Source organism: Mirounga angustirostris, unplaced genomic scaffold, assembly GCF_029215605.1.
Source record: "Mirounga angustirostris isolate CCGP_5_RB_7025 unplaced genomic scaffold, mMirAng1.0.hap1 SCAF_1, whole genome shotgun sequence".
Lineage (NCBI taxonomy): Eukaryota > Metazoa > Chordata > Mammalia > Carnivora > Phocidae > Mirounga > Mirounga angustirostris.
The window spans coordinates 209,165,186-209,192,852 of NW_026991709.1; the positions used below are offsets into that span (position 1 = coordinate 209,165,186).

At 42.7% G+C, this 27,667-nt stretch overlaps 1 protein-coding gene across 1 annotated transcript; it reads right to left on the bottom strand.

Annotated features, from left to right (window-relative positions):
- Positions 1-5,468: 5,468 nt before the first annotated feature.
- On the bottom strand, positions 5,469-27,124 carry ZNF317 (zinc finger protein 317). Its single transcript, XM_045863084.3, has 7 exons — positions 26,932-27,124; positions 16,086-16,196; positions 15,263-15,402; positions 14,672-14,798; positions 13,695-13,790; positions 12,122-12,204; positions 5,469-11,623 (listed from the first exon to the last, which is right to left on the bottom strand). The coding sequence occupies exons 2-7, from the start codon at positions 16,114-16,116 to the stop codon at positions 10,304-10,306; spliced, it is 1,797 nt and encodes a 598-aa protein (XP_045719040.1). The 5' UTR covers positions 16,117-16,196; positions 26,932-27,124; the 3' UTR covers positions 5,469-10,303.
- Between the last annotated feature and the right edge of the window lie 543 nt (positions 27,125-27,667).

A 27,667-nucleotide genomic window follows, 5' to 3' on the forward strand; every position in this document is an offset into this window, starting at 1 on the left:
CCATCCATAGACAACACCTATCATTTCCAATGCCCAGAAAAGAGATATAAAGGCTCTAATGTCTCTAAAAACACAAATGAATGGTGGGCCTCCGGTAGAACCTGGCTGGAAAGTGCTGCTTTCACCTGCCTCCATCAGGACTTAAAGGTACAGAAACATGGAGCCAGTGATCAGAGCTTGCAGGGTTTACTCTGCACCAGAAGTTCACAGGAGACAAGGGAATTAGCCAGATTTATGGTTTTTGAGGCCCTTCAGATAGGAGCTGCTTATTGCCAGGGTCTTGGCAGCTGTACAAAGAATTTCAATCTCATAAAAGACTGTGCTTTGGTCTCCCGAGCTGATCAGCTTCTCACTGGTAAGCCGAATTTTCTCCCATTCCAGCACACTTTGTTTCCGTGCCTTTACACCACGTGCTGTTTCCACATGTGACTCTAGCCTTAGAGTCCAAACAAAGCACTCCAAACAAGTGCCCGCTCAGATCCCTGCATCTTCCACCAGAGGGCACGAGAACCTCCACCTTGAGTTCTGTACACAAGGCCAAAACTTATCAAATTGTTCAAGCATGTGCGGCTCATTATATGTCAGTTGTATCTCTATAAAGCTGTTCTCTCATTTGGACTTTTTTAAAATTTTATTTAAGAGAGTGAGAGAAAGAGAGAGAACGAGCAGGGGGCAGGGGTAGAGAGAGAGGCAGATCCCCCAGCTGAGCAGGGAGCCCGCCTCGGGACTCCATCCCAGAACCCGAGCTGAAGGCAGATGCTTAACCGACGAAGCCATCCAGGCGCCCTCTCATTTGGACTCTTGCAATTAGAACACTGGCTCTGTGGAGACTCCAGAAATGGCCACCATTTCTTCCCTTTCCTGTACCCACACCCCTTCTAGGTGACTGATTCCCATTCCCCCTCCCCCTCCGCTCTGGGCCCAGCCATGTGATTGCCCTGGTCAATGGGGTGCAGACAAAGATGGCACAAACAGGGACTTGACCAAAACTTGCACGGGGGAGCTCTTGATCTTCTGGAATGCTCTGGCAGGGCAGATACAGGCCTTGTCTGGATTGTAGGAGGAGGACGTCTTGAGTGAAGGCGCTGACAAGCCAAACTGGAAGCCCATGGCAGACACGAGGGAGCCTCGCCAGGCACAGCCCAAACTGTCAACCAACAATAAACCATATGGTGGTGGTTTTAAACCACTGTTTTGGGTAGTTCATTATGCAGCAAATATAAATACATTCTACTAAAGGGCCCAGGTTACCTTTCTAAACTGCAAATCTCATCAAACATCAGTGGATTTCCATCAACTTCCAATTAATGTTTGAGACTGATATATAAAATGTTGATGCATACGTTGTGTATTATGTAATCCATCCCACGTTACCCCTCTGGCTTTATCTACCATTTCAAAGAGAATTCTGTTACCTGTCAGAGAATGTGATTTTTGTCTGTGCCTTTGCACCTGGGATTGGCATGTTTATTCAATTCTGATCACGAACACTATACATAAGCCATCTACACTTAGCTTGCATCACCTCTATGTGGCTTTCGTTGTCAATATACCCTCCTTGGGACTTCCTGAATGGACTAACTGCCCACACGAGCGATCTGTTTACATATCTCTCCTCCTAGACCTTGATTTCCTTGAAGACAGTACCTTGTCTTGTCTCCCTTCTCAAAGTCGAATTCAGTGTGAGGCACTTCACTGATATTTGTTGGCTCCTTGGAGGGTAACCTGAGTGGACTGGAGTTACCCAAACATTAGAGGATAGGGCTGGTTCCTATTGGAAAAACCCAAAGCACAGAAAGCTAGAGTGAGACATGGAGACTGGGTAAGAGTAATTAGAGGGCCCCCTCCAGAGAGATCTTGTACAAGACGATGTTTGTCCTGACAATGGCAAGGAAGTGCAATGAGACGCAAGAGTTCCAGGCCACTTAGGTGTCGCTGGGAATTGAGTTTCCTTCTACTCGTGTTAATTGATGTGATGGAGGGACTGCACAGAGAGCGTAGCTGAGCTGGATTCCCAAGGCTCCTAATTAAAGACAGCCGCATTTTCATCAATGCAGAGAAAGTTCTCTCCTCTCCCCGGGGCCTGGCCTCTAGGTTACACGTTTTTTCTTCCCCCAGACCTAGGCAAATGCCAGTCAATCACTGCTCTTCTCTAACGAGCCTGGGAAAACTTTCACCGAGGCCTGTGGGACGTTGAGCGCCTCTGCTCACAGATATGCAAGTGCCACCACGGCTCACACACTCATCTGCATGGAGGCATTGCAAGTGGGATGGGAGGGTGCAGGGATTTCAGGAAGGCAAGCGGAGGACGCAGGCCCAGGACTGCGCACCCCTCTGCGTCATGCACCGTCAGCCAAACGGATCCGCCACAGTGTAAGCACCTGACACAGGGGTCTGTTCCCAGCAGGTGAGCACTCTCCTCCCGTGTCTCCTGTAGGCAAATGACAAGCTGGTGTGTGGAAGACAGCAGGTTAATCTGTGTAAAGTAGTCAAACCTGCCCTCTTCTTGGATAAGGTAGAGAAACTCTTTTAAAAAATTACGTCAAAACAATTATCAAAGGCCCAAGGCTGGAACTTATTTTTAGGAAGCATATCTATTTATTTTATTCTCAAGGAGTAACTGGTAGGCTTTAAAAAAAAAAAAATCAGCTTTTATCCTGAATTCAGAAAAGTAGCAATGGGCTAAAAACAAACATAAAGGAACTCTTGTTGCTTAAAACTGAAGAGAAGGATCTTCTTGGCTCCTGTATGAAGGAGACTCCAGTTAGAAGAGTTGCTAGTCTCAGCCCAGATTTAAGGAATCTCTAGAAGAACCCAAAGGAAACAGGGACACCAGAGGAAACTCCGGCCTTTCACACAATAGCTACAGCACCCCATGAACACAGACTAACCTCTAGCCAGAAAAACTAAAACACACTGAGGGCCTATTACTGCTGATCCTTTTACCTAACACATCATGTCAAACTTTCAAAAAAAAAAAAAAATTGCAAGGCTCGTTAAAAGGCAAGTAAGAACAGTCTAACATGAGATAAGCAAGCATCAGAACCAGACTCAGTTACGGCAGAGATTCTGGAATGCTCAGACCAGGAATCTAAAATAACTACGGTTAATATGCTACATGTTCTAATGGAAAAAGCAAACATGCAAGAACAAATGAGTAATGTAAGCTGAGAAATGAAAACTCTAAGAATCAAAAGGAAATGCCAGAAATCAAAAACACTGCAACAGAAATGAAGATTGTCCTTGATGGGTGTGGCAGACTGAACCTGGCTGAGAAAGAACTTGTAGATGCTTCAACAGAAACTTCTAAAACACAAATGCAAAGAGAGAGAGAGAGAGAGAGAGAAAGGAGAATGAAAAAGACAAACAAAATATCCAAGAACCATGGGACAATTTACAAAAAGCGTTAACATATGTGTTATGGGAATACTGAGGGAGGGGGGAGAATAAGAGAAAACAACAGAATATTTTAAGTAATAACAGATGAGAATTTTCCAAAATTAGACACCAAACCACAGATCCAGAAAACTGAGAGATCATCAAGCAGGATTAATACCCTCCATCTAGGCCTATTATATCCAAACTGCAGAAACTCAACATACAATAAACCTAGAATTTACGAACAAAAATGAAAACAAAAACAAAAACAAAAACCTCTTGTACCGGAATTTAAAAACCTCTATTAACTCCTGAATGAAAGGGGAAATACAAACTGAAATTACAGAATTTCAAAGAAATAGTGACGATCGAAACTACATATTAGAATCCATGAAATGCACTTTAAAGCAGTAATCAGAGGAAAATTCAATATAGGAAGCACTTGTCAATAAAATGAAAGATTAAGAATAAATTAACTGCCAGTTAAGAAAAAAAGTGGAAAAAGAAAAATAAACCAAAACAAAGCATAAGGAAGGAGTGGAGATAAAAGCAGAAATTAATGAGGAAAACAGAAAAATAATAGATCTCATTAGTCAAAATTCCATTTTTAAAAAAAACAAGCAGACAAACCTGTAGTTCACTTGATCAGGAAAAGAGAAAGCAAATATATAAAAAGCTAAGAGGTGATAACCACTGAATCAGAAAACATTTAAAATCGTAAGACTACTTTGCTGATCTCCATGCTAAATGAAATAGACAATTTCCTAGGAAAATACAGATTACCAACACCGATTTAAGTTAGAAGGCTCAAGAAAGACCAATTTCTATGGAAGAAATAAAATCCCTAAAGAAATATACCACTAAAAAGCAGTTGACTCTGATGGTTTCACAGGGAATTCGACCAAATCTTCCAAAACCACACAGTCCTAATGCCATATAAATTATCCCCGAGCACTGCTAAGGAAAACTTCCCAATACTTTTTTTTTAAGATTTATTTATTTATCTGAGAGAGAGAGTACATGAGAGGGGGAAGGGTTAGAGGGAGAAGCAGGCTCCCCGCTGAGCAGGGAGCCCGATGCGGGACTTGAGCCCAGGACCCTGGGATCATGACCTGAGCCGAAGGCAGTCGCCTAACCAACTGAGCCACCCAGGTGCCCCTTCCCAATGTCTTTTATGAAGCAAGCATAATATTAATACCGTTATAACCAGACAGAGACAGTAGAAACTACAGACCAATTATCATACATGAATACCAATGAGAAATTCTAAACAAAATACTAGCAAAAAGGATCCAGCACCACATTGAGAAAATAATACATCATGAACAAGTGAAATTCACTCCAGGAATGCAAGATTTGTTGAATATTGAGATATTTATTAATATCACATACTTTATTAATAAATCAGAAGAATCATGATCCTCTTCATAGATGTTCAAAAAAAATGACAAAATTCAACACCCATTCATGACAGAACATTCAAGAATATAGGATATTTTCTCAATATGATAAAATAAATATAATACCTTCGTTCCAAAAGACATTATCTTAATTAATGGGAGAACAACAGAGGCATCTCCTCTAGAACAAAGCAAGGATGCCCACTATCTCTGCTACTATTTGTCATTGTACTAGAGGTTATTCGCCAATGCAATTAGACAAGAAAAACAAATAAAAAACCAGTAATACAGCTAACTCAAAAAATAATTCCGTAAAGTAGCCAAGTTACAAAATTAGTAGCTTTCATGTACAAAAACTGAACAGGAAACATAAAGGTAGAGAAAAGCTTATTTATAATAAATGACTAAATACTTAGAGAAAATTTAACAAGAATGTATAAAACTTGTATATGGAAAACTTTTACACATTCCAAGGACTAAAATAGACCCGAACAAATGGAAAGACATTCTCTGTTCTTGGATAAGATGACTTTACATTATAGAATAGTTCTCAAGTTAACTTATAAATTCAAGGGAATGACAGTAAAAATACCAACAAGCTAATTTTATGGAGTTGGACAAGCTAAAAGGAAAGTGCCGTATAAAAAACAAACAGGGCACCTGGCTGGCTCAGTCAGTACAGCATGTGACTCTTGATCTTCGGGTTGTAAATTTGAGCCCCACGTTGGGTAGAGGTTACTTAAAAAAAAATCTTAAAAAAAAAAAAGAAAAACGAAGCAAGAATACCTAGGAAGACACTGAAAAAGAATAACCATGAGAAGGAACTAGACATTCCAGACATTAAAGCTTATTATAAAGCTGCTTATAATTTAAATACTGTGGTATGGTACATGAACAAATCAGTAGAATAAAAAGCTCAGAATTAGACCAAATACATATGGAATTCAATATATGACAAAGGTGATCTCTCAAATTCCTAGGGCCAAGATGTGCTTTTTGTATAAATAATGCTGGGTCAACATGGAAAAAATAAAGTAAGATTAATAGCTCACACAATACCTACAAAAATCAGTTTCACATGGACTGTAGATCTAAATATAGATCTACAGGTACATACTAAAACCAAAAACCAAAACCAAAACCAAAACCAGCTTGTAGAAGAAATCATAGAATGTCTTGCCTTCTGGGTGGCAAATACTTCTGGGGCGCCTGGGTGACTCAGTCGTTAAGCGTCTGCCTTCGGCTCAGGTCATGATCCCAGGGTCCTCTGCTCAGCGGGAAGCCTGCCTTTCCCTCTCCCACTCCCCCTGCTTGTGTTCCCTCTCTCACTGTCTCTCTCCCTGTCAAATAAATAAATAAATAAATCTTAAAAAAAAAAAATAGTGGGTGGCAAATATTCCTTACACAGGAACAGAAGAATGCTGTCCATAAAATTAAAATTAGGAACTCATTTCAACCAAAAACACCATTTAAAACACTGGAGACAAGCCACAGAGTGGGAGAAAACATGCAAAACATCCATCCAGAGGGCTCATAATGGAATATGTAAATCACAGTAAGAAAAAGGCAGGCAACTTTAGTATCTTTTCCAACTCTATAAAATAGCTTGTTGGGAAACAAATTTGCACAACCACTTTGGAAATTTGGCATCATCTACAAAATGAACATATGCACCCCGTTACGACCCAGCAATTTCAGTCCAGGGTATACACCCAAGAAAAATACATGCACTTGTGCACTATCAGAAATGTTAAAGTTATGTCCATAGCAGCATTATTCACAATAGCCCCCACATGAAAAGTGAAATGTCAAGTGACACAAACTACTTAAATAATTGTGGAATATTCAGACAGAACACACACAAAAATGTACTAGCTAGAGATACTCTAAATAATAAGGATCAATTTCACAGAAATAATGTGTAAAGTCAGACAGACACAAAAGAACACATACTGTATGGTTCTGTATAGAGTTCAAAGACAAAAAAACCAAAAAACCAAAAACCCAAGCCATGTGGTCAGTCAGAATTCTGGTTACCCATGCAGAGTAGGGCAGGATTCGTCGTGGGCATGTGGCAAAGAAGGGATGTCAGCTATGCTGGTAGGATTTCTTCTTGCTTGCTGATTACATGGATTTGTTCAAAGAATTAAGCTGTACATGTGTGAATTAAGCAGGTTTATGTTTCAGTCAAACCTGTTTTAAATGGTAACACACACAATCACTGCAGAAATTATTTTGACATCAATACTGTTAAGCTGAACGTGCACAGACCTTACACCTGGAATAACTCACGGACACTCTAGAAAGTATGCACACCATCTCTTTAAGTAGAAGTGTTTGTAACTGGGGAAAACGGAAACAACTAACTCGAAGTCATGTCTGGCGATATGAAAGGTACACTGCAGGGAACAAATGACCGCTGTCTGGAAGTGAGAATTACAGCTACATTCATCCATGTGCTTCTCAAACCTCCCCAATCTGGCCCCCAGTGTATCTAACTGTAATTCTGCAACGACTTCCTAACAGGCTTGTTTGTCCATTGTCCTTCCTTAGCCGGTCAACCTGGAAGCCAGTGATTCAAACAGAAATCGGACAGTTGCCACCCCTCTGTTCAAAACCCTCCACCGACCTCCTACTGCATGGAGGATAAACGGCAAAGTCCTTCCAGTAAACCCACAAGATCAGGATCCTGACCCAGCTCTAGCCTCATCTTCTGTGACTCCCAAGCTTGCTCCACTCCGGCCACACTGGCCCCTTGGCTACTGCATGGCGGTCCCATGAAGTTTTCTTTTTCACGGCCTCTGAACTGCCAAGGGTGCTCTTCCCCAGAATACATATGGCGCACTCAGAGTTCATGGACATTTCTGCTCAAATGCTCCCTTAAAGGCAGGCTTTCCCAGCCCACCCAACAGGTCTGCTTAACTCCTGCATACCCTCTCACCAGCACCATGCTTAATTTTTCCTCCACTGTGTGTACCGCCATTTGATATACAACATATTTATTTACTCATTTGTTTTTCAGGTGCCTTACCCTAAGCAGAATGTAAGCACCATGAGGGCAAAAATCCCAATTCACTGCTACAGATGTAGGGCATAGACAGAAGAGAAGTGGGACTAAAATACAAGCACTACTACTGGCTTGTGGGCTGACCTCAGACAAGCAACCTAAACTTGCTTGCCTCTGATTCTCCATACGCAAAAGGGAGATAGTGATGGTACTTGCTTCTTAGGGCTTTTGTAAAAACTGATACACTTACTTCAAGTCAAGAAAATAAATACTTATGTCAAAGACTTGAAGTACAATTTTAAAACATGGCTTAAAGATGTAAAAAAACCCATATCCAACGGTTACAAGTATAAGCAGATTATATCCACACACAAGGCAGTTATAAAACCTTACTAATGAACGAGTGTATGTATTACAGACGGCAACCACTTGGGAGCAGCAGAACCCTCCCCCAAACAAAAAATTATTAAACTGATCAACAATGAAATATCCAAAGCCACTTACGCCAATAATGTTTTATTTTTTTCCTCCTGTAATAGAAGTCTGGAAATAACAAATCCATGGCTAGTGTAGACAAAGAAGCTACTGGGGAGGCCAGGATCATTGCGACTTTTCTGCAGGATCCTCTTTAGCCTGTGGCTTGCATCCTCATGGTCACATGATGGATCTTTTATTTATTTATTTATTTTTTTAAAAGATTTTATTTATTTATTTGAGAGAGAGAGAATGAAAGAGAGCACATGAGAGGGGGGAGGGTCAGAGGGAGAAGCAGACTCCCTGCCGAGCAGGGAGCCCGATGTGGGACTCGATCCCGGGACTCCAGGATCATGACCTGAGCCGAAGGCAGTTGCTTAACCAACTGAGCCACCCAGGCGCCCATGATGGATCTTTTAACACTGGGTACTTGATCTCCTTGCAAGGTGAGAAGTAGAGCAAACAGCAAAAACAAAACACGTAGAAGAACCCAGGTAAGAATAATCCCTTTTCTAGCTCTTTCTCATCTGTTTATCGGTCAACGACCAGGCTGAGACAAGGACTGTACTGGCTGCAGAAAACTGGTGAGATTTTTAAAAATAGCACACGTTAGTAATTGGACAAAAGCTGGATTTTCCTGACATGAAAGAGGAGACACTGGGAGAGCAATGAGATGTGTATGTCACTCTTGGCTGGACAGGAGCCCGAGAACATTCCAGAGGATCCATCTAAATGGAAGACACTGTGCGCTGAGCCAATGCATTTGAATTAGACACTCGTAACAAACAGGTATTAAATATACCCACGTTACATGGTATTTAACACAATTCTAAACAGTCCACTGGTCAAGTAAGTTATCCAGAAGGAAATTAACACGTATCAGGAATGAAATTATAATAAAAATACTATATACAAACCTTGTGTGATGAAGCCTAAGCGTTAAAGGAGCAAAATCTTAAAAACAGAGACTACGAATTAACGAGTTAGGGTCTGTTCTCATGATGAAAGACTGATAAATTTCCTATCCACTAGAAAATTCCATCAGGGTATGAATTCTCATAAGCACAAGTGAGGGGGCTGTGGCTAAAATCATCTCAATGTGGGGACTGTCTGCAGTGTGGGTTCTCACGTTTCCTGAAAGAATTACACTTGATTATATTTTTGAAGTTTTAAATAGAAAACTCTCCTAGCATGAGTAACATTTCACAAAAACTGAGGGGCTGTCCCAGGCTAAGTTTCTCAACCTCAGCAATACCCACATTTTGGGCCACATAATTCTTTGCTGTGGGGGCTCCTATGCGTCGTCATGTGCCAGAAGCATCTCCCCCCACCCTGAGCTTTAACAACTTAAAATGTCTCCGGACAAGCAAAATCACTCCCAGTTAGGAACTGCTGCTGTAGACCAAGGGTTGGCCAAGTTTTTCTGTAAAGGACCAGAAAGTAAGGATTTTAGGCTTTGTGAGTTGCATGTGGTGTCTGTCACACATTTTTCTTCTTTAAAAACGGAACAACTGTTCTTAGCTTGCAAGCCATACAAAAACAGACAGTTGGCCACTTTGCTGACCTCTGTTACAGACCTTCCCACATTCCTACTTTACAGAATTTATCTCTTTAGTATGATTTCTTTCATGAAGAATACAGGGTGAGACCAGTAAAGGTTTGCCCAGAGAGTGAATTTACAGAGACTCTCCCTAGTGTGCTTACTCGTAAGCCCAGAAGGTGCCGGGTGGTGCTAAAGTCATTTTGATATTAAATACCAAGCTACGGTTTCTCTCCCTAGATTTCTCATTTTCTTTAAAGAGCCGAATGTACTCTGATGGCTTCTGCACACCACAGGTACATTTTTGCCCCCAGCATGAGTTCTCACAAAACCCCATAGTGATGAGAAGAAACAGGTCTTCCCCAGCCAGGACACAAACTGGATTTCTCCTGTTACAGGTACTCTTTTGTGCCCAGGTGAGTTCATCAAAGTGCTCCTGCCTTCCTTACGCCAACGAGGCTGCCTCCCAGTCTGAGCTCGCGTGTGTCCCCTAAAGAAGACCCATCACTGGAGCCTCTTCCACACGGATGACACGAAGAGCTTCTCTCCCCGGTGAGTTTTCACGTGACTCCGAAGGGATGAGTGGTCACTGAAGGCTTTCCCACAGGCCAGGCATTCGTAGGGCTTCTCCCCAGTGTGTATCCTCCTGTGCACATTAAGGTTGGAGCCGATGCTGAAGGCTTTCCCGCAATGATCACACTCGTACGGCTTCTCTCCTGTGTGACTTCTCATGTGTGTCTTGAGGGTCGACTGGTTTCTGAAGGCTTTCCCACACTGCCTACATTCAACACGTTTCTTTACCAGATGAATGCTCATGTGCCTCCTCCGGGATAAATAGTCCCCAAACACTTTCCCACAGGCGGCACATTCATAGCGTCTCTCTTGAGTGTGGATTTTCCTGTGTGTGGTCAGGTTTGAGCTCGCACTGAAGGCTTTCCCACACAGATCACACCCATAGGGTTTCTCTCCGGTGTGAGAATTCATGTGTGTCTTAAGGATGGATTGGTTCCGGAACGCTTTCCCACACTGTCTACACTCAATGGGTTTCTTTACAATATGAATTCTCATGTGTTTTCTCCGTGACAAGAGATCACCAAAGGATTTCCCACATTCCTTACATTCGTATGTTTTCTCTACCATGTGGTTCTTCTTGTGCAAGTTGAAGTTCGACTTCCATCGGAAGGCTTTTCCACACTGCGTGCATTCATAGGGTTTCTCTCCGGTGTGATTGCGGACATGCTCTTTGAGATGCGAGGGATGCTGGAATGCTTTCCCACAGTCGTGGCAAGCGTAGGGTCTCTCTCCAGTGTGTGTCCGTTTGTGTGCAATGAGGTGGCAGCTCCTGCCGTACGCCTTCCCACACTCGTCACACTTGTAAGGTCTCTCCCCAGTGTGAACTCTCGTGTGTATCTTCAGCGAGGAGAGGGTTCGGAAGGCGTTTCCACACTGACTGCAGTCAAAGGGCTTCTCTGTGAGGTGAGTTCTCGCGTGACTCCTGAGGGCAGAGGGGTCGTTGAAGGCTTTCCCGCAGGCACTGCACTCGTAGGGCTTCTCCCCTGTGTGAATTCTCCTGTGCCGCGTAAGGGACGCGCTCGTGGTGAAGGCTTTTTGGCACTGGTGACATTCATGCATTTTCCTCCCATTGTAAATGCTCACATGTTGGGCGAGATGCGACCTGTTCTTGAAAGCTGCCCCACAGTCCCGGCGGCGACAGGGCCTCTTGCCAGCGTGCCTTCCCATCTGCTGAGTAAGATGAGTGCCCATGCTGAAGGCTTCAAACAGGCGCGTGTACTCGGTGGGTTTCTCTCCGAGATGTGTTCTTTCCTGTTAAGAGAGGAGTGCTGACTGAGGCATTTCCCACAACTCGCCACATCCCTACAAATCATCTGCAGTCATCCCCCCACGAATTATTGGAAGTAGAAGCACATCACCGTGACGAATGGCGTCATGATTTGCGGCGCCAAAGCCCTGCTCCTGCCCCATCTGGCCTCTAACAAATAGAAAGGTGGACACCGCCCCCTAAGGCTCCATGGCTGTAACTTTCACAAAGCTTTTCGCACATACGTTTTGTTAACTGTTTAAATCTGAATTGAGCCCCAACACTCACTAGCTGAGGCACAGTTACAGCAAGATTTGGTTGCCACAACTCTAAGTCAAGAAATTTGGGGCTCGGTTTAGGGTTTTCCCCCAAAGCTGTGATACTCAGTGTCCGAAACAGGTGCCTCTCAGGGAAGGCCACTCGCTCGGTTCTTGAGCTGCTTTTCTGAGGCTGCCCCTGTCTTCTCCCCTGGGAGACCTGGGATTATCCCAAGGAACTCTTACCACTGCCACACCGCTGGATGCTTCCTTCCCAAAAATGCCTTCCATGAGAACGGACCACTTGCTTTTAGACGGAGTCTCCCAATCTGAAACAAATTGGTGAAATATTAACCCGGGAAGAGAAATATTAGCTAGAGGAAGAAGATGGTGAGGGGCGCCTGGGTGGCTCAGTTGGTTAAGCAACTGCCTTTGGCTCAGGTCATGATCCTGGAGGCCCGGGATCGAGTCCCGCATCGGGCTCCCTGCTCGGCGGGAAGTCTGCTTCTCCCTCTGACCCTCCCCCCTCTCATGTGCTCTCTCTCATTCTCGCTCTCTCAAATAAATAAATAAAATCTTAAAAAAAAAAAAAAAGAAAGAAGATGGTGAGATGGTAGTGACAAAGATGAGGTGGGGGGGGGGGAAGAGGAGGGAATTTCTTTGCAATACTAACCCTAAAGAAGGAAAGGTGATGTTAAAGGGGAGAAACCCACATGTTGGGTAAAAATGTCTGCGAACTGTGGCTGTGTGAGGCATCTGGCAGTGACAGGGGAGACATTTAACTTGATTCACTAAGGAATAAATTCTTCAATGACTGACACTGATAACAACAGAAAGAGTATGCCCAGGAATGTTGAGTGGAATGAAAGGATGGGACAGAGCTCATGTGGACATGTCGGATTTAAAGATGACGTCAAGCAATTCTGCTTCTGGGTATTTATTCAAAGGAAACAAAAACACTACCTTGAAAAGATAGCCACACCCCCACATTCACAGCGGCATTATTTATAATAGCCAAGGCAATGGAAGCAACCTAAGCGTCCCTTGAGAGATGAACAGATAGAGAAAATGTGGTATATATACACAATGGAGTATTATTCAGCCATAAAAAAGGGACTCTTCCCATTTTCGACAAGGATAGAGGGCATAATGCTAAGTGAGATAAGACAAAGGAAAACATACCTTATCTCACTGAAGTGTGGACTCTAAAAACAAAAACCAACCCCCCCCCCGCCAAAGAAACAGAACAACTGAGCTCATGGATACAGAGAACAGATTGGTGGTGGTTGTCAGAGGTGGTGGGTGGACAAACGGGTGTGAAGAAGGTCAAAAGGTACACGAAAGGTACAAACGCCCAGTTACGAAATAAGTAAGTCCTGGGGATGTAACACACACATGGTGACTACAGTTAATGATACTATAATGCACTGAAAGCTAAGACAGTAAATCTTAAAAGTTCTCATCACAAGGAAAAAATATTTTTGTAACTGTGTAGTAATGGATGTGATTTTAGTCAGACTTACTGTGGTGATCACTTTGCAATATATACAAATACTAAATCATTATGTTGTACACCTGAAACTAACAGTGTCATGTCAGTTATATCTCAACAAAAAGTAAGTAGATAGACAAAAGCAACAAAAGAAATACACACATACGCACGCACACGGGAGAGGACTGTGGGACCAAAGGATTTGTGAGAGAACGGAGAAGGATCATTCTCAAATTTCCCTGGGTGACATTTCCTAGTGGATCTCCCTCCATCCCATCACTCAATACAGCAGGTATCCAGAAGTACCTGCGTCTGCCTGGTGCTTACCGGGAGATGTGGCTCGGTGAAGTGCCCTCTCCTCTGTCCTCAGCTCCTCTTCTTGCTCCAAGTGGGAGATGAGGCTGGGTTTGCCCACCTGATACCCTACTCACGGGAAAGACACATGTTGAGGGAGGATCGTGCAGAGGACAACCCCTTCCGTTAGGCTGGGGTCAATGTTTTGGTCTTCAGTGTTCTGAAGATGGACAAGTCTGACTTAGGAGCAGCAAAATGATGGTGCCAAATTTCTAAGGAACACAGCGAAAGACTTTCATAAAACACAAAACCACAAAGACCCACACGCTTTGCCCTTCAAAGGAATGAGGATTTAACTCAGAAACCTATGCCCAGGCGCCTGGGTGGTTCAGATGGTTAAGCATCTGCCTTCAGCTCAGGTCATGATCCCAGGGTCCTGGGATCGAGCCCCACATCCGGCTCCTGGCTCAGCAAGGAGCCTGCTTCTCCCTCTGCCTCTGCCTCTCTCCCTGCTCATGCTTTCTCTCTCTCTCTCTCTCTCTCTCTGTGTCTCAAATGAATAAATAAAATCTTAAAAAAAAAAAAAAAGAAACCTATGCCCAGGCGCCTGGGTGGTTCAGATGGTTAAGCGTCTGCCTTCAGCTCAGGTCATGATCCCAGGGTCCTGGGATCGAGCCCCACATCAGGCTCCTCGCTCAGCAAGGAGCCTGCTTCTCCCTCTGCCTCTGCCTCTCTCCCTGCTCATGCTTTCTCTCTCTATCTCTGTGTCTCAAATGAATAAATAAAATCTTTAAAAAAAAAAGAAACCTATGCCCAAACTCAGACACACATGACAACGTCCAAGGTCAAGGCAATGAACAGGTCTCAACAACCACTAGGAGACACTGTGAGTGGGGCACCAGCTCGGCTTGGTCACAATTATGTTCCAAATCCCCGCAGTCCCTGGGTCACAGCAAGTACTCAAAACAAAAACATCTGATACTCAAACAGAAAAATGATTCCAGCCTTACCCACTGAGGCGAGGTTGCTGTAGTTCTCCAACATCACATCTTTGTACAGTTTTCTCTGAGAAGAATCCAGCAAGGGCCACTCCTTCTCAGTGAAGTCCACAGCAACATCCTGGAAAGTCACTGACTCCTGAATCACCACACACATTTGGGGTCAGTAAGAAACCAGCCTATCTGTGTTCACAGAAAGATGGCTGAGGTTGAAGCCTGGGCACGAGACTCCAAACACAGGATTTTCAGATGGGGTTCTGGGGTCTCAAATGTGTTCCAGAAGCCAGTCCTCAAGGCTCTTCACTATGGGGTGATCCTATCTCTTCAAATTCAAACTCTTGCTAACACGGGACCAAAGCTCTCTAGCTTTGAGCTGAGCATTCTGAGCTCTGTTATGAGAGAAGGACCTGCTACACAAGTTCATTTCCCCTAACCAGGTCCCTGATACCAGGAGAGCCTTACAACAGTCTCTGGCTTTTTCTCCTGTGCCCTGATCAGGCATTGATCAGCCTAGGGGAGGCGCTCAAAGAACTCTAACAAGTGGTGCTGAGGGCATTCTAGGGAAGTGCCTCTCCCACCCCCAGGGTCCCAGAGATCTCATACCTGAGAACCAACACCTGCTAGCATAGGGGGTTCTAGGCCACTGCAAGCAAACAGGTCCACATCCTGAGAAGAGGAATGGTCTTTTGAAGAAGGAGAAACTTCTGACTCCTGGATATAGGCAGGGTCCTGAGTGGACACAGCTGGAGAAGAGCAGATCCATGAGGATTAGAGCCTGCCCGACACTCAGAGATCAGGAAAATGCCCCACACCCACTGTAAGTGTGCAGTGCCAATCCCCGTCTCTCTTTCACACACGCAATGTCTTGTAACGAGCCAGAGCAGCCCTGCTCCGCTCATGGACGGAAAAAGGACGGTGGGCTTCATACCCAAAGTGATATGTGTTCTCAATCAATGAGTGAAGAAATTAAAGCTCTAAGAGGCAGACCTGTTACTCTGCTCAGATTTATCACAATAATAAATGGATAAAAAAAAATAATAGGGGCACCTGGCTGACTCAGTTGGTGGAGCCTGCGACTCTTGATCTCGGGATTGTGAGTTTGAACCCCACGCTGGGTGAAGAGATTACTTAAAAAGGAAACCTTTAATAATGATAATAATAATAAAAAACTAATAGAGGGTTACCCATTACAGTCCTTCCTTATACACCAACCACACACAATCCCTACTTCACCCAAACTCACAAAGACCCCAAATCAGACACAGTCACTGGGAGGATACCAAGACTTTGCTCCCACCTCTTTCCAGTTCCTCCATCCTCTCTGGCAGCCCTCCCTCTGGCCATGCACACCCTTGAGCTCTGTGACGTCCAGGGGCCACTTAAGCTGGACTTCTGAGGGCATCCATTCATCACCCCAAGAACTTACCACGTGTGGGAGACAGACCAAGAGCTGCCATCCCGTGAGAATGAAGTCGATTTGCCTGAACAACAGGGCACTGGTGGCAGGAAGCTGTCACAGGACTCTTGGAGCAGGCATCTGTAGGAAATGAGAAAAGGACTACCAGGAGCAGTCCTGCCTCTCGGGCTCACAGAATTCTGACTTCTGCTTTCCTGCATCTCCTCTCTGGAGCAGCAAGTTCTACCCGGGACCCTGTCACGGGCCTTTCTCTTCCCAGGAAATCCTCCAGGCAATGTGGGGAAGGTCCCTGATGCGCCTCAAGTAAGATTCAGATCCATTCTCCAGGTAATCTGTCCCCAAGCACAACTTGTCTGACTCCCTTACTCGATAAACACTTGGGCTCCAGACTTCTCCTCTTCCTTCCAACTTTAAGGCTCACCATGACTTAAGATGGTTCTAGTAGCCACGAGGATGGTCCACGTAGAACCACGTGTTCTAATCTCCAGTGCCTTTTGGCCGCACACGCCACACCAACACATACACCCTGGCCACGGTCCAGGCCTTGTCATCACTGGAATCAGCTTCACCTTGAAGATAATGACTCAGAGATCTTGCTCTCTACAAAATCTCCTCTATTAACACTTCAAACTCTCACTTGAGAGAGGATTCCAGGCCACCCATGTTGTTACATCTTGCTCCCTAACAGCAAATTCATTTTTTCACCACCCCACCTACCCAGCTGGAAGTCATTATGGATCTAAAACATCAACTACTCTCTGCCCATTATAACACCTACTGACCAAAAGACCGGCCTTGGACAACTCCAACCATTTACCTCCTCTCTGAAGGTACCTGGCAAGACCACTCTGCACACAACCCCTAACCTTCAGTTGCAAAAGGAGCACCTACATTCGAGAAAAGCATACTATGAAACCTGACCTTCCAATCTCTCCAAAACCATGTACAAATCTTGCCAGTTTTTCCTGAATCAAAAACTGTTTTATCATTACTCTTACTTTCACCAAATAATCTTGTTTTCATTTCACAGTAATCTCAACTAAAAAAACATACTTCAGCAAAAGAACTGGAAAATGAAACTTAAAAAAAAAAAAGCCAATTATGATAGCCTAAGACATATAAAATATCTAGGAATAAGTTAGAAGCTGTGTAAGACCTTGACAACAAAAAATGTGAAACACTGCTGAAAAAAAATTAAAGACCTAAATAACTAGGCAGCAATATCACTTTCAGAGACTACAAGAATCATTATTATTATGGTAGCATTTATTCTCCCTGAGTTCACCTGCCAATACAATGCAATCCCTATCAAAATCCCAGCAGGCTTTTTCTCTAGAAGTTTCAAGCCAAATCTAAAATGTACACCAGGGGTGCCTGGATGGATAAGTTGGTTAAGCATCCAACTCTTGATTTCAACTCAGGTTTTGATCTCAGGGTCGTGAGGTCAAGCCCCACACCGAAAAAAAAAAAAAGATACAAAAAAAGTAAAATGTATAACAAAACGCAAAAGATCTAGAGGAGCCGGAACAATGTTAAGAAAGAAAAACAAATTCAGAGGATTCATACTACTAAGTTCACCACAGTAATGAAGATTACTGTCTACGGCCATACCACCCTGAACGCGCCCGATCTCGTCTGATCTCGGAAGCTAAGCAGGGTCGGGCCTGGTTAGTACTTGGATGGGAGTAATGAAGAGTTACTGGAATAAGTAACAAATAGATCAATAGAATAGAACAGAGTTAGAAACAAACCTACATGTGCACAAATTATTTTCAGTAAGAGAAGAGATTCAGTAGGGAAAGCAGTCTTAATAAATGGTACTGAAAGAACTCAATGGGTAAAAAGGAACTGCATTTTCTATTATCACTGCATAAGCAAAAATTTTAATTAAAAACTTTTGAAATCAATCAGAAAACAAAAAATAAAACCCACAGAAAATATTTTAACCATCTCGACTTACACAACAGTATTTTAGACTAGATACGAGTAGAATGACTTTCCCAAAATTAAACACCTTTAGTCAAGTAACATCATTAAGAAAATGAAGAGTCTAGGGCGCCTGGGTGGCTCAGTTGGTTAAGCGACTGCCTTTGGCTCAGGTCATGATCCTGGAGTCCCGGGATCGAGTCCCGCATCGGGCTCCCTGCTCAGCGGGGAGTCTGCTTCTCCCTCTGACCCTCCTCCCTCTCGTGCTCTCTGTCTCTCATGCTCTCTCTCTCAAATAAATGAATAAAATCTTTAAAAAAAAAAGAGAAAAAAAAAAAAGAAAATGAATAGTCTAGCATAAAACACATAGATCAATGCAACAAAAATGAGACCAGAAGTAAAGTCACACATACATAGTCAATTACTTTATGACAAAAAATCTAATAACATACAATGAGGAAAGGACAGTCACTTCAATAAATAATGTGGGCACAAGTACATGGCCACATGCAAAAGAAGGAATCTGGATCACTATCTTACACCACACACAAAAACTAACTCAAAATGGATTAAAGACATGAATGAATATAAGACCTGAAACCACAAAACTCCTAAAAGGAAACCTAAGCAGTAAGCCTCTTGACATTGGTCTTAGCAATTATTTTTTGACTTGGAAACAAAAGCAAAAATAAGTGTGACTACATCAAACTAAAAAGCTTCTCTACAGTAAAGGAAACCATCAACAAAATGAAAAGGCAACCTACCTAACAGAAAAAAATATTTGCGAATCATATCTGATAAGGAGTTAATGTCTAAATATATAAAAGACTCATACAACTCAACAGCAAAAAACCAATCCAATAACAAAATGAGCAGAGGATCTGAAGAGACATTTTCCCAAAAAAGAAATACAGATGGCTAACAGACACCCGAGAAGATGCTCAACATCACTAAACATTAGGGAAATGAAAGTCAAACCACAATCAGATAACACCTCACACCTGTTAGAATGACTATTATCAAAAAAGACAAGAAAATGGGGTGCCCGGCTGGCTTAGTCAATAGAGCACCCAACTCTTGATCTTGGGGTTGTGAGTTTAAGCCCCACACTGAGTGTAGAGATTACTCAAAAAAGAAATTAAAAATTTTTTTAAATTAAAAAAAAAAAAAAAAAGGAAGACAAGAGGCTCAGTAGGCTAAGTGTCTATTGATTTTGGCTCACATCCTGATCTCAGGATCGTGAGATCGAGCCTGCTTGGGATTCTCTTTTCTTCTCCCTCTGCCCCTCCCCCCACTAGAGCTCTCTCTCTAAAATAAATAAGATCTTAAAAAAAAGACAAGATATAACAAGTGTTAGCGAGGAGGTGGAAGAAAGGGAACCTCATGCACTGTTGGTGGGAATGTAAACTGGCACAGCCACTACGGAAAATAGAACAGAGGTTCCTCAAAAAATTAAAATAGAACTACCATATGATCCAGCAATTCCACTTCTGGGTATTCACCTGAATGAAACATTAATTTGAAAATACATCTGCACCCCTATGTTCACTGCAGCATTATTTACAATAGCCAAATTATTTACAATTATTTACATTATTTACAATACATTATTTACAATGGAAATGACCGAAGTGTCCACCGATGGATGAACAGGCAAAGAAAATGTGGTGTGCATGCACATGCACCTGAATATTGCTCAGTCACTAAAAAAATGGAATCTAGTCATTTGCCACATGGATACACTTTGAGGGCATTGTGCAAAGTGAAATAAGCAGTCTTATAATAAGTGGACAGAAAGAAAGAGATAAATATTATATGTTTCACTTCTATGTGGAATCTATAAGAAAAACCAGAAAACAAGGTTGTGGGTAAGAGAACAGATTGGTGATTGCCTGAGGCAGGGGGTGGGTTAAATGGGTGAAGGGGGTTAAAAGGTACAAATTTCCAGTTATAAAATGAGTAAGTCATGGGGATATAATGTACAGCATGGTGACTACAGTTAAAAATATTGTAGTGCATATTTAAAAGTAGGTAGGGCAGGGTACAACAGGAATAATATAGTCCAATTGTACAGTGATAAATGGTAGCTACACTTGTGGTGAGCACAGCATGAAGTTTTACACCTGAAACTACTGTAACAATTGTGTGTTAACTATATTTCAATTTAAGAAAACTGAGGGGAAATCCACTAGGAGAGTGGATCTTTTTTTTTTTTTTAAAGATTTTATTTATTTATTTGAGAGAGAGGGTGAGAGGAGAGAGAGAGAGAGAGAGCACATGAGGGGGGAGGGTCAGAGGGAGAAGCAGACTCCCTGCCGAGCAGGGAGCCTGATGCGGGACTCGATTGCGGGACTGATGCGGGTCAGGATCATGACCCGAGCTGAAGGCAGTCGCTTAACCAACTGAGCCACCCAGGCGCCCTAGGAGAGTGGATCTTGAAAGTTCTCATCACAACATAAAAAAATCTATAACTATGTATGGTGATGATATTAACTATACACTTACTGTAGTGATCACTTTGCAATACATACAAATACTGAATCATTACACTATACACCTGAAACTAATTGATATAGCATAGTGCTGTATCAATTATACCTCAATTCAAAAAAAAAAGGGCACCTGGGTGGCTCAGTTGGTTAAGCAACTGCCTTCAGCTCAGGTCATGATCCTGGAGTCCCGGGATCGAGTCCCGCATCGGGCTCCCTGCTCGGCAGGGAGTCTGCTTCTCCCTCTGACCCTTCCCCCTCTCATGTGCTCTCTCTCTCTCTCTCCTCTCACCCTCTCTCTCAAATAAATAAATAAAATCTTTAAAAAAGAAAAAAAAAAAGGATGGGATCCATCTCCCAAGGTTGCTGTAAGGAGGAACCCAGGGAAACCATGTGACGTTCTGGAAAAGTGCCTGGCACTGGTAAAGGGCAGTGAAATGGAGGCATCCGGGCATCTGTACTGTTATTAGCTTGCGGTATTGTTGCAAAGATTCAGCAAGTTCTCACCCTACAGGTTTGGATCGGGCTCAGTGATAGAATCCAGGAGTATTCGGGCGCCTGGGTGGCTCAGTTGGTTAGGCAACTGCCTTCGGCTCAGGTCATGATCCTGGAGTCCCGGAATCGAGTCCCGCATCAGGCTCCCTGCTCGGCGGGGAGCCTGCTTCTCCCTCTGACCCTCCCCCCTCTCATGTGCTCTCTCTCATTCTCTCTCTCTCAAATAAATAAATAAAATCTTTAAAAAAAGAACAGGCAAGCCACAGATTGAGAAAAAATATTTGGAGTACATATACTTAACAAAGAGTTCACATTCAAAGTACATAAAGAACTCCTACCAAAAAAACCCAAAAACAACTCAACAAAAAAGGCTAAAGACACTTCACAAAATATAATGAATAACCAATATAATAAGTTTGTCAAAAGGTACTCAACATCATTAGTCATCAGATGAATGCAAAGCAAAACTGAAGATACTGGATTTCAACCCAGTAGAGTGGCCAAAATAAAAGACTACCAACATCAAATGTTGGCAAGGATGGATAGCTGGGGTTGAAACAGTTCAACTACCACGGACAACAGTGTGCCAGTTTCTTAAAAGTACACTTACCGTTTAACTCAGCCATTCCACCTATCGATATTTACCCAAGAGAAATTTTTAAAAACATGTTACAAAAGACTCATACAAAAATGTTCATAACAATCTGATTTCATAATAACCCCAAACTGTAAACAATCTAAATATCCATCAACCACAGAATGGATAAACAAATTGTGGTGTGTACATTGGAATACTACTGAAGAATAAAAACTACTGAGACACACAACATGGTTGAATGTCTGTCTACAATGTTGATCAACAGAAACCAGACACAAAAAATGTTCTGATTCCAGTTATATGACATCTACAAAATAGCAAACTTATTTAGGTTGTTAGCAAAACTTGTTTATTTCAGTCAATAGAAGTAAAAAAGTGGCTGTCTCAGTGGAAGAGTATGAGATGAAGAGACTGAGAAGAGGAACTTTCTAGAGCAACTGAAATATTCTTCATATTTTTATTTTGTTTTTTTTAGTTAGAGGTTACACAACGTACACAACTGTCCAAAAATTCATCAAACTGGATCTAAGATCTGTAAATTGTCTTCAATATAAATTATACTTTACCTTAAAAAGTTAAAAGGAGTATTTCTAATTTTTTGGTCTCTAGTTCTACCAAAATTCCTCCCAAAACTGATCTCTGATATTCTCCTCCACTCCTATTACAAACAAGGACGGAGATGTCTGCCCGCCCTTCTAATCCAACCTCTTCAGGGTAAATAAATACATAAATAAATCCAAAAAGTAAGGAGAAAGGGGTGCCTGGGTGGCTCAGTCGGTTAAGCATCGGACTCTAGATTTCAGCTCAGGTCATGATCTCAGGGTCCTGGGGTCAAGTGGAGCCCTGTGTCAGGCTCCACACTCAGCATGGAGTCTGCTTGTCCTTCTCCCTCCCACTGCTTGCATGCCCTCTCTAAAATAACTAACTAACTAAAATCTTAAAAAAAAGAAAAAAATGTACGGAAAAGGGTGCCTGGGTGGCTCAGCTGGTTAAGTGTCTCTTTTGCCAGGTCATGATCCCAGGGTTCTGGGATCAAGCCCCGCACCAGGCTCCCTGCTTAGCAGGGAGCCTGCTTCTGCCCCTCCCTGCTGCTCCCCCTGCTTGTGCTCACTCTCTGTCAAATAAATAAATAAATAAAATCTTTTTTTTTTTTTTTAAGCCGGTTTAAATGTTAGTACCGGACAGAAAGGATTAAGGTAGAAAGGTTCATAGAGAAAACGGAGGTATTCCAGACTGAATTCAAGAAAAAGCTGTATGTATGTTTTCACATCCTCAAACACATGAAAAAAATAAAAAAGGACAGAACTCTGAGGAGAATGGACAAAGCCACCACCAGAGCTCTCACTAATACAAATACAGTGCAAGCAGACAAGTCAATAACTACATGCAGACTGAACAAGATGAAATCACATGCCCTGGCTACTATAAAATCCAACCACAGAGGCACATTGTGTCTCAGAAAATGGCATCTCTCTCTGAAAACAGCGCCAGGAAATTACCAAACAATGCCCAAAAGATAACCAGAAAAATGTCACAGGAATGGACAGTAAAGAAAAAAAAAAAAATCCTAAATAATTCACATGTCAAAGAAGTCATAATATTCAATATTTAGAACTGAAATATAACAAGATACCGCATTCTTTGGAATGTGACAGGTGCCCAATGTTAGAAACTGGAAAGAGACATCCCAAAAAAGTAAAAGGAGGAAAACTATAAAGAACAGAGTTATAAAACAGAAGAAGACATTCATATTGTGAAGTGGCTCAATCAAGCCAAAAGTTCTCTAAAAAAAACAAAACTGACAAAATTTTGGCAGGATTTATTTTATTTTTTTAAAAAAGGAAAATATAAGAATGAAAAACCAGATTACAATACAGATGTGACAGACATTAGCAATATAATAAGAACTTTATTAACAACTTTGACTATACAATTTAAACCTCAGAAGGAATGAATGAAGTTCCTAAAGAAATTTTATTCACCATAATGAAATAAAGAACTTAGATGCCCAATTGATGTGGGAAACAAAGGCAGAAGAAAAATTATTAAATTTCCTTCCTATTTACAGACCCTTGACAAGTGCTTGAAACAGGCAGTGACATTCCTCTAGGAACTCAGCTGCCTTGATGTTAATACTTTGCTTAGGGCAAAAGGCAATCTCAGGCCCGACCCCCAGGATCCTGTTAAGTCTACTTCAACATATAAAAATTCCTTTGGAAATTTCCTTTATCTCCTTTATCCCCCAAGATACATGTTGGCAATCATCCTCCAAGCATATGACCCACCAATACACATCTGAAGGGTCTCATGACTGGGGGTTTACTAAACAATAATAAATGACCTTTTCCTAACAATAGGTAGACACCTCAGGATCCTGGAAACCTTGTTTCCAAAATACCTGGGAGGCTTACGCTATCCAACCTGAAAGTATATCATGGTCCACTCCTCATGACCCCAGTGCAGCTCTTTCTGTCCAGGGGTCCTGTCCCCGTGCTTTAATAAAACCACCTCTTTGCACCAAAGACGTCTCAAGAATTCTTTCTTGGCCACTGGCTTCGAACCCTAACACCTTTCTTACATCACTGTGACCCTTAAAGGAACTGAAACAACAGCTCGAAAAATTTCCACAAAGAAAACTCCAGACTTAAATGGTTCTTCTGGCACAGCTCCCTTTTAAGGAAAAAGTGATTCTGTTCTTAGGCAAAATATTCCAGAGTTTAGAAAACAGAGAGAACATTCCCACCCCATTTTATGAGGCTGGCATAAATTTGAAACAGAAAAGGATGACTGCAAGCCAATTTTACTTAAACACAGATCCAAATAACCAACGCACTAGCAGACAGAAGCCAAAAATGACACAATAGTGCCTATCTTTTTCTAGTTATTTACCAAAGCAAATGTAACGAATCATTAGAAAATCAATTGGTTTAGTTTGCAACAATTGTCAGATAAACAAGAAAAGCATATTATTCGCTCATTCATTCAATGCACAACAGTAGTAGCACCTACAAGCCAGCCATTGTTTACAGAGCTTGAGATACACAAAATAAACATATCAAAGTAGATGCTGAAAGGAAAAAAAAATCACTCGTTAAAAACCTGAACTGTTCGGGCGCCTGGGTGGCTCAGTTGGTTAAGCGACTGCCTTCGGCTCAGGTCATGATCCTGGAGTCCCGGGATCGAGTCCCGCATCGGGCTCCCTGCTTGGCGGGGAGTCTGCTTCTCCCTCTGACCCTCCCCCCTCTCATGTGCTCTCTCTCTCATTCTCTCTGTCAAATAAATAAATAAAATCTTAAAAAAAAAAAACAACAAACCTGAACTGTTCAAAAGGAAAAACTCTTAAACTAGGAAAAGAAGGGAGCTTCCTTTACTATCTTAAAAAAAGAGCCTCCAGCAAACATAAGGTCAATTCCCCTCCAGGTCAGGAAAACAAAAAAAAAGGACTGCCTAAAGTTCGCTATCCAAACTCCATTCAATGCTACCAGGAGTCCCCAGCCTGTCCAGTGAAGTAAGTAAATTAAAACACGAACGATGCAAATGGAAAATAAAAAATTTACCTATTTATTCTATACAGATAACACGGTCTTTGAAGAACATTCAAAACACTACACAAAAACGAACCCAAATTCAACACACCAAGCCGTTGGGGAAAAAAAATTCCTAAGCGCTAAAAAAAAAGTTCCTAGGAATAAATCTAACAACAAAACTCTCAAAACTCTCTCTCTCTCTCTCTCTCACACACACACACACACACACACACACACACACACACACCCCTAGGGGCACCAAGGTGGCTCAGTCGGTTAAGCGTCCGCCTTTGGCTCAGGTCATGATCCTGAGGTCCTGGGCTCAAGTCATCTTCGGGGCCCCCTGCTCAGCCCCGAGTTGTCTTCTCCCTCTCCCTCTGCCCCTCCCCCCACTTGTGGGCACGCTCTCTCTCAAATAAATAAAGTCTTAAAAAAACAAAACAACACCCTAAATCCTTTAAAACTTTACTCAAAGGCATTACAGAATATGTAAGTACACAGACATAATATTAATGATAAGACACAACGGAATTATGCCAATATTATCCAAGTTCATACACAGATTCAACACAACTTCAAAATAAAACTCCAGTAGGTGGAACTTTGTAAACTGACTCTAAAATTTAAGCCATGAAGTGCCTCAAAAAGAATGGCTAAGTGTATGTACTTCAACGACAAGATATTTAGAAATCTCTAAATATCAAAGTGTACTTGCATTAATGGAAAAAAAGGATGTCTCTGAAAGTACTTAAGAGTGTGAGTCCATTCACAAATAATTACCCAAACTAGGATATGCATTTTTGGAAAAACATATAAGCAGTAAAATCCATAAAGGAAATCACGGGGAAAGAGGAGGATGCAGGAAAGACCATAGGCTCTAGCGGTTTCGTAGTATCTTTCTGGGCCTCGTTTGTAGATTCCCTTTATTGCTGTCCTTTTAAGAGCGTGTTTCCATACTTTCTTTGCAAAGAGAATGCGTGTGTGTTTCCGTATCTTTTTTGGCATATGTTTTACATTCCAATTAAAAAATACTTGAGGGGCACCTGGGTGGCTCAGTTGGTTAGGCAACTGCCTTTGGCTCAGGTCATGATCCTGGAGTCCCGGGATCGAGTCCCGCATTGGGCTCCCTGCTCGGCAGGGAGCCTGCTTCTCCCTCTGACCCTCCCCCTCTCATGCTCTCTCTCTCTCTCATTCTCTCAAATAAATAAAATCTTAAAAAAAAAAAAAATACTTGAAAGTTAAAGGATAAAGAGCCAAGCACGGTAAGATGGTAAAAGCCGCAAAATTTTAGTAATCACAATAAATATGAATGGACTAACTCTCAAGTTACATTAACAGAATGTTGAAGTGAGCTTTCAAATCTAGTTATAGGCTGTTTACATGAGTCAACTAAACTAACAGGTAAGTGTACCGAACACTTGCAACATAAAATTTAACATTCAATACAAAGGTTAAAAGAAAGCCAGTGTCCCGCCATTGATGCTGGAGAAAATGGACCGCAGAGCAAAGGTACTGTCCTCGCCGTCTCCCATTCCTGACCCACATGTCCTGAATTCACCTCGGCCGGGCTTTCCCCTCCACACCCCAAGAGTCCTTTTTTTAAAACCAGATCACCACTGCCTCCCCCTTGTCCTAAACTTCACTCCTCGCGTACCAGCGTTTCATATCGCCCGTCACAGAGTCTAAAGCACACTCCTCGCCTGGCTGCCTGGCTTCCCGGTCCCAGGTCCCTGTCCCCACTTACTCCTCCCTGCCTGTGGGCCTTTCGTGTCCTCGGGAAGACCGAGGGTAAAGGGTTAAGTGAGGAAAGCAGGGCTTACAAGGCTGAGGGTAGAATCAGGTGCAATGGAGGTCACGGAAGCTGGCGCTGAAGGGACACCAAATTCATACAGCAGGTCCGGTCTGCGGCGGGGAAGCGGAGGGTCCCCAACACTCCGGAGGAAGCCGCACCCCTCCCCTGCCCATGTGTATAACCGCAATCGCCTCCCGGGAGCAATGGCTTCCGCTTCACTTCCGCCTTCTAAATCTCGCGGGACTTCACAGGCGGCCTCTAACTCGGAAGCATGGGGCGGAAAGGATTCTGGGAAATGTAGTTCTCGAGTTTAGACGGTCGTGGCGGTGGCTCCCAGGTGGAGTCTGGCAAGCCCCATTTCCCGACTTCCAATTGTTCCAGTGCCCCAGGACTCAGTTGTCAGGTTTCTTTTCGTCTTCTCGTCGTTCTCTCTGTGGTAGCTGCGAATCTCACCGTTTTAAGTATTGTTTATGCACTCAAGGCTCACATTTCCATCCACAGCCCCACAGGTCTACCCTGGATTCCAGGTGGTATGAGACTTGCTCTCTCCACTTGGCTGTTTTATAGACACTTTAAGATGCCACAAATCAAACAACTGACTTCACCCTCTCAACCTCAAGTAATAGCAACCCCATCCTTGCACTTGTCCACTGTAAAGCTTGACGACACGCTCAACCCTTTGGTTTGTCGCATCTATCCACGAGGGAATATTCAGTTCTACCTTGACCGTCAACCCAGAGTGTCTGATCACTTTGCCAAAAAAA

Excerpts from the sequence above, each read along its gene's own strand:
- ZNF317 (XM_045863084.3), bottom strand. The coding sequence starts at position 16,116 with ATGGCAGCTCTTGGTCTGTCTCCCACACGTG. Across the intron at positions 14,799-15,262 it reads TAGCAGGTGTTGGTTCTCAG|GAGTCAGTGACTTTCCAGGA; the intron begins GTATGAGATCTC and ends GTGGTGATTCAG. Across the intron at positions 12,205-13,694 it reads TCACCGAGCCACATCTCCCG|ATTGGGAGACTCCGTCTAAA; the intron begins GTAAGCACCAGG and ends AATTTGTTTCAG.